This window comes from Seriola dumerili, unplaced genomic scaffold (genome assembly GCF_002260705.1).
Source record: "Seriola dumerili isolate Sdu_G_001 unplaced genomic scaffold, Sdu_1.0 BDQW01000073.1, whole genome shotgun sequence".
NCBI classification, from domain to species: Eukaryota; Metazoa; Chordata; class Actinopteri; order Carangiformes; family Carangidae; genus Seriola; species Seriola dumerili.
Genome location: NW_019174328.1, coordinates 5,231,629 through 5,239,773, shown reverse-complemented (window position 1 = coordinate 5,239,773; position 8,145 = coordinate 5,231,629). Strand labels below are relative to the sequence as shown.

The window sequence follows — 8,145 nt, the reverse complement described above, 5'->3', positions numbered from 1 at the left end:
CACAAAAACTTAGATATTGTTGGAAAAAATTAAATTGAAATACGTTTGCAGGTGCAAGGACATGCATACACAAAATACATACACACAAAAACGAATAAATTGGATGGAAAACGTACATGATTCAGGAATTTAAAAACGATTTGACATTTCCTTTTTTATTAATTAAGAAGTATATGGGCCATTATTATACAACATTTCATGAGATCTCCACTGAATTCTCATGTGGCTATCATATCTCACTCTTAGAAGACAATCATTGTCCAGGACATTTTTGATCAAGTTTTAACCCAGGTTTTTAACAAGCTTTAATATTAACTAGCCTACACTAAAATGAAAGGGCCAGTTAACTAAATTAGAAAGAAATATATTTTCATTTACCAGCTTCTGAGATATCTGTCTTCTCTGATGTGGGGTGGATACAGTATAGTGTTTGTGGTGGTCACAGCATGGAAAATTTACTTTATTTTTAGCTATTTATTTTATTCTTCTTTTACACCAACATATCTTTCCAGAAATGACGCCCTGTTACTCTAGATTATCCACAGACCTTGTTGTGGACACTCTCATTGGAACTAGTTTCCTCTTTTTTATTATTTAGGTACTGACATCAATGCAACTCATTCATGGAGGAGTAAGAATGTGGTTCCAGACGGTTTAGATAAGGAAACCATGAAACAGTGGGGGACTTGTCCAGGATTGTCTCTAGCTGTACTATAGAAACCCAATACAAGGGTTTATAGGTTTATATAAAAAACATGAAATAATTGCCTACTGTTCATACTGGTCAGTATGATTCTGTATGGGAAAAATATCTCAGTAATACTAACTGACTTGCTACAAAAGTGTGCATTTGTTGGAAAAGCTTGTGTTATGACATGATATGACAAAATGTCTGCAGACTGGTGGCTAGTGACAGTGAAGAAATTAGTGTCCCTTACATGGTTCTATAGCAGATTTCTCTCTGTTTGACTGCTTGGAATGTAACACCTTTTTCTAAGTTGTGTTTTGCTGCAAATTTCTGGACAACTACAAACTCTTTTTTGGGTTAAATAACAGAATATTTAATCAGATACAGAGTAGTTCTTAGTATTGTTGGATATATATAGAGATTATTGCTCCCCCATGAGATTCTTAAATGACATAAAAATCTTAACTGAAGATCTTTCACTGATATCCTCTAATATACCTTCATGTTATCATACTTTCTATCGCAGAAACTGTAATAAAAATAAGCTTTCCTACTTCAAAATTTGAGTTACTATTGGTTTAATCCACATTGGGAAATATCCCTATAAAATGCAAAGTAATGTAAATGTATATATTCAGCTCATACCTCCTGATCATCTAGAATCAACACTAAACCTATATCATTATTGATCTGAAACAGGCGCTTTTAAGTTTAAGGCCCAAGCAGAAGTTGCATGGGCGGACCAAACCAAGCACATTCTTTAATCATAATGTGCAGTGTAATGTTATTTGTTTTGGATCAAGTTAAAGGAGATGAAAGAGTGCTGTTGAGCAATTAATGGAGAGAGAGCTGGGGCCAGGGTGCAGAGTGCTGAAGAGGGGCCAGCAAGCCTTTAGGGGGTGGCTTTAGTATCGCATGCCATCAAATCTCTGTGGAAACTTCTCCTTGCTGTTGTTAATGGTGTGCAGAGGAAAAGTGCCAGTTCAGCTTTAATAGACGTGTTATCTGCTATGACCACACAGGCGGCAGACATGATTCATTTGAGGCCCCCTCCACTTCATCTGGAGACAAATTTACCCTTGTATAGGCTATTTGTGAACTGAGACAAGCTAGACTGTAGCGATAAAACTGACCCCATCATAACCTCTGAAATCAAGAACCTCAAGTTAGTTTCAGAGTGCTACATAACCTGATGTGTTAAGATATCATGAAAAAATACATTCATTATCCTCCCACTAAGGAAGGGTTAGAACTGAAATGCCTCTGGAAACATTTTTAACCTATAATGGGCAGATTGCTGAAGCATAGGGTCATTGTGTTGTGTTGTAGTGTGGTGTTCTGGCATTGATAGAAGCAGAAAAAAAGATGTCAATAATCCAAGACTTCTGCAGCATTAAGCATGAGCAATATAGTTTCTGTGATAGCATTTTCCTGTGGAGTTTCAAATATTCTGCTCTGGCATCTGGCAGACAAGGTAGTTGCTTATTTGGATGAGTAACTCTGTCTGTGAGTATTATGCATAGTCAGAGGGAGCACGTGATGTTTTGATTTGTTTCAGATCACTTCAGCAATGGATTAAAGAGATTTCCACCTTTCTGTTAACGCTTTAATCTTTTGTTTAATTAAAAAAAAGGAAAATGTCAAAGTTAAAAACACTAAGGAGTTATATATTAAGGAATTATTGTGCTGGAAAAAAAGCAAATGTAGTGCAACAGACTAACACTGTATAAGCAGAATTATCCTGCAAAGAAAATTGTTGATACATAGAAGCCACAACAGTTTGGATCACTTTTGTGCATATGCTTTGAACATCTGAACATCTATCCACACTAAATCTATTCAGCTTGAGTTCAGCCAGCGATCAGGGAGGAATTCCTGCTGCTTTGAGCAGGCAGAAAGCAGGCGTGCTCTGGTGTGAAGAGACATGCTGGATGGGGGCTTTATTAAATAGACTAAAATAAACAGAGGGAGCAGTTGCAACACATTTTGCCAAAGCTACAACCCACAGGAATCCTGCAGGAAAAGAATACTCACAGTGTGATGCTTTTTTAATCCAACCCCAAACCCATTCTGAGGATGTAGACTAAACAAAGTACCATTCTGTAAACCACTATACTCACATCAATACATCACAATGCATCTCATGACAAATTGCTCTTACAGTTGAATTACAGATTAGTGGAGAGTGTGAACTACAACAAAAAATTGTAAATAAAACACATGTCAAAGCCAGAAATAAGAAATGCTCTTGAAAATTAGAAATATAAGATGATAATGTCTAATTGTGAGTAGCCGAAACAACATAAAAACAAGAAAACAGAACAAAATAAAATGAAAAAAGTAAATATTGTGTGAGCCAAAACATGTAAAATGGTAAAAAGAAAAAAAAAAAGTAAAAAATGTCACACCCGTTCATGTTTATCAGCTGTTTAATTTTGTAAGTTACTGGAGCTTTTGTTTGGTCTAAAATTAATAACATCAAATTCTATTGATTATTCCCTTTCCAGATGAGTTAGAGCAAAGGTGCACGCTGTACAACATCACCCTCAAAGGTTATTTCACATATTTGTAAAAGACACTTGAAGTTGAAAATTACAAAATTTTGAGAAAAAAAAAAGTAAAAAATGTCACACCCGTTCATGTTTATCAGCTGTTTAATTTTGTAAGTTACTGGAGCTTTTGTTTGGTCTAAAATTAATAACATCAAATTCTATTGATTATTCCCTTTCCAGATGAGTTAGAGCAAAGGTGCACGCTGTACAACATCACCCTCAAAGGTTATTTCACATATTTGTAAAAGACACTTGAAGTTGAAAATTACAAAATTTTGAGTAAAAGAAAACAATGAAACAATGATATTTTACACAGGTCATTAATAAAGTTAATTTAATTCAATTTAATTTAAAACAAGTTAATTTATATATATATCAATTAACCTGAAAACCTTTTAAATGGTTTTGTTTTGTTCTGCAAAGTAGATAATGAACTCTTAACATAATGTCTGCAGACAGATGTGCATCAGAATATGTCTATGAACACATGTCTCTGTAGAGTTACTTGATCAAAGTTTTTGGCTCTTTTTGATCAGAATAGTGAGCCGCTGTTCACATCTGTGGAACAGATGAGCATAATATATGGCAGGACACAATGAATGACATGGGCAGACAAATGTCTGATTGAGAAGGATAAAAAGAACCCACACAGACCACCACACTATACAGTGTTTTCATGTTCAGGGTAGTGCGAAGTGATCACAGCAAAGTTTCTCTGACAGAGTGGCATTGCTACAAAACCATTTCCCCTTTTGTTGACTGTAAATTAGAACTATTATGCAAAGTTTGTTTATGAAGTCATGTGGAAAACTATCTACATGTGAGTGTATGCAGCTTGGCTGAGGAATTGTTTTGTTTCCTGGAAATCACCTTTACAAACCCTCAACAGGCTTTAACATGCGTTCTGTGCATGTACACTGTCAAACCTTATCTTAGGCTTTCAGTAAGAGATGTTTCCTGTAACTTTTTATTGTCATTGGCAAGATATGACAAATGTCTGTAAACATTAAATATCTCAAGACCACTGCTGAGGCCTCAATTGCACATAAATGGCTTAAACCCAGTTTTTCATCAGAGATCCCCGTAGAGTAGAATTATTTAGTCTACGCTTGAGGCTTGAGCTACGACTGTGAAACAATCAATAATTGTACTAAACAAATCATGTGTTTTATCATTAGATACTGACTGACAACAGACATGAAGATATAATTCCTTCACAGTAATGTACCAAATCCAGTAGTAACCATCAAAGGGCTTACAGATATTGACATAAGAACACATAGAAACAACAGTTGTCATAATTATATAGCTTCTGGGCACACTTTAAGTTAGGGATAATTTTGTGTATTTCTCTGTAGATAATTGCATTGCTTGCTGTAATTATGTTGCTATGATCATAAGTGGTACGTGAAAAACATATGTATCAAGCCAAGAACAGATTAGACTCCTAGCTCTTACTAGTGACTTGTACATACAGCCACTGACATAATCTCCTTGTGCTGTAACCATGACAATAACAATTGCCTACACAGGCTTACACAAATAGATCCTCCTCAGTTTGGAATATACAGATTGCCCTGTAGAAAACCACTATTCACTAAGAATAGCCAGCCAAGTTTTATATTTTTGCTGCTCAGACATCAGAACAATGACTGAGCCACAATGATGAAATAATTACATACAGTATCTAGCAAATGCAAATGACAATGTATGTATAGCTATTTCCACCTCAAGTGAAACAACAGGCTATACAGTCCAGACAATACAGTATCATTGTTAGTTGATTTGTCATTGGAGAATAAATCACAAACACACACAAAAGAAAATATCATGATTCCTGAACCCATGAATTCACAACACAGCATTTAATAACACTTTAAGACCCTCTACACCCACACAGGTGTTTTCACTTACTCTGGCTTATTAGACCTCCAGTCAGGTTAAGATACAATATATTTGGAATAATGTGATGCCACAGAACTCTATGGACCAATAGGAATGATAGCAGGGTACACTGATCCACCCTAACAGGTGCAACAACAGGAGAATGAGGCAGTGTCACTGAAGGCTGGATTGTACACAGTCCCAAGAAAAGCCTTAATCTGGCAACATAAGTGAAAACACCTGTGTGAGTGGACAATGGGTGTGTAGGAGTTTTGAGCTCATAACTAAAATTATAGTGTAGTAGTATAATTCATTTCAGTAGCCTATTAGTCATAACAAGTAGTCAAGCTTCAATTTTTCAATTTTTTTGTTAAGTGTTCCAAAGCCCAATGAGAGGTCATAATAAGAGGTCAGAGGTCAAGGTTACACACTTTGGATTCAGAATGTTGTCTTAAATGAGTTCGAACCTGGGTTGTCTGATTAATATACCTCCTACTAATATAAAAATATCAGACAAAGTAGATTGGATTATTTACTTATGAATTACTAATTCAGCTAAAAATAGCACGCCCTAAATGCCTCATTAAAATGTAACCCAATTATTATAAGATTAGTCTTGATTCATAATCTTCTTCCATGATATTATATGTGATACCAACTATGATCACTGGTTATGACCCAACCAGTCTCTAAACAGAATCATCCTTGCTGTACACTGCTGCTTATAATGTGGCAAGATCGACATCTAGTGGTATGGTTTGAATAGTACAAGGGACAACTGCTATGACAACTTCATTCAAATCACACCTTGTTTAGATACTGGTCAAGACGGTTTAGAGTGTGCATTTTATGGGCTCTAGCTCTAAAAGAAAAATGACAGTAAATATCCCATTTTGGTTTTTAACTAGAGTAAATGTTGATACATTTTTCTAATATCTTGTTAATCTGAATTAGGTGGTTAAAGTGAAAACTAATTAACATATTACAAGGACAAATTATGAATTTCTGTGCCAGATTTCAGAGCTGATTACCTTGTTTTAATTTCCTTAAAAAGGGCAGCAGCTCAATGAGATAAAGATCTTTAATTTGACTGGAATAAGGGGTGTCTGAGGAACACTGTAAGTGAATTTTTCCACCATGATCCAAATTATAAATCTTTTTGCCCTTTGTATTATGAGTTTTAGATATAAAACTGTTAAAGTAATTTATGTATCTATGTATACATTTTCACTCAGTTATAGTCGCTGAACTGTTTCAGTAAAATAATCCTCAATTTTAAAAATCTGGATCTGGATCATAGTACAGCTTGGATGAAAGATATTTTCCACTCTCAGATAATGTCAGTGGTTTTAGGAGCAGATGGGTCTGGACCAGAGCAGAGCTAACACAACAGATGACAGACGGTGGTCTCTGGAAGCAGGCTCATACATATGACAGCCTGACTTACTAGTCTGATCCGGTCTATCCTGTCAGTTACTGTATTGTATTCACAATTATTAAAGTCACACAGTAATAGTTATCTCAGATAGTACTGGCCATAGCTATCATCAAAATTATCCTCATGTTGCTAAAATCCAAACAGTTACACAATTATAGGTCAAGGTTTCAGTGTATTATCAACAAATACCCCATCATGAAAATTTGGATATTGCGCAACTAAACCTATTTTACCATGAGAGTTCTTACAAACAGTGAGCATTTTAGTTGTTATAGAGTCAGTCAAAAAGGTTTCTACTAAAGGCCAATAACTCTTAATGGCTCCTCTTTGATTATGGGTAATTTCAAATGAATGGCCACAATATTTCTTGGATAATATTTCCATTTTGTCATTCTATCTTATATGTATCATTAAGTTAAGGAATAGTAAGAGGTATGAGATTTAAATAGATTATAAATAAATTATCTTATTTAATATATTATATATATATATATAATATATAAAATAAAATAAAATAAAATAATTATTTTCACTGTATGCACCTGTGTCCTACACTTTCCCCTGCAACAGGATCAAAATTTCACTCAAAATATTGCAAAACACACTGTGATTATCAGCAAAGATAAACCTATTAAAATGTAATTTCTTTAAAATCTACAGGACTGTTTCTGTGCAGTGACACAAAGTTGACTCGTACATACAGTTTGCACCCGACTGGCCCGGCGTTACTAGCCCACTATCTCACACGCCAGGCGGATGACCCGCCGGAAACAGCCTACCCTGCTTCCCCAATCTGTGGACCTCGTGTGATTGACTTGTTAGCTGGACCAATCGCACGCCGATGTCTCCGATTTCACCAGCCAATCATTTCGCCATGATTTGTACACATAATTTACGGCGCAATCACGGTAGGTTGAGCCGACTGAGGTCCATAGAAATTTGACAGCTTCACAGGTGAGACAACCGTCCAGAGGCTGTTTCACTTTACATTTCAGTTTTTTCCCGGAACACTATTCACTGTGAGCCTGGGGTTGCCACAGTCAAAAAACAACCTTTCGAAGTCTAATCACTCCGGCAGCATGAGCAAAAAGAAAAAGGACTGGAAGACTGAAAAAGGTAAGGCTTGTTTTGGGGGGGAATGAGGCTATCATCATCTCCATGGCAGACAGCATGAATTCTAAGCATGCCAGTAGACTGACAGCCACTCTGTCTGTTTTCTCCATGTCACTGTGACACAACTTACTCTCCAGACTGTTAATAATCCCACACAGTCACTGTACAAATGTTAAAATTATGTTGCGACTCTGTTAGGCAGCCGTAATGCATGTTTGACATTCGCAACAACACTGTTCACATAGTGCCCCTTGCCTGCTTATTAGCTTGCATTTAAGGTGCTAACTGATTTTTCCCGAGTCCTCATTCACCTGTTAGGCTAGCCTGCTCCTAACTAACATGTCCTACCTTCCACCTGTGTGATAGCTTACTTCTCTGGAACTAAATATCCGTGTAGCCAAACAGCAGTCACACCTCAGCAACACAAAGGAGCGGAGTGTCTAATAGTTTTAAACGTGGTTATTCATAAT

At 36.1% G+C, this 8,145-nt stretch overlaps 1 protein-coding gene across 2 annotated transcripts in view; it reads left to right on the top strand.

Annotated features, from left to right (window-relative positions):
• The first annotated feature begins 7,485 nt into the window (after positions 1-7,485).
• Positions 7,486-8,145, top strand: part of macrod2 (MACRO domain containing 2) — a 401,391-nt gene continuing 400,731 nt past the window's right edge. For both annotated transcript variants that reach the window (XM_022743689.1, XM_022743688.1), the window contains exon 1: positions 7,486-7,678. In XM_022743689.1, the coding sequence (XP_022599410.1) occupies positions 7,642-7,678 (37 nt within the window). In that variant the 5' untranslated portion in view covers positions 7,486-7,641. The remainder of the gene's footprint in view (positions 7,679-8,145) is intronic.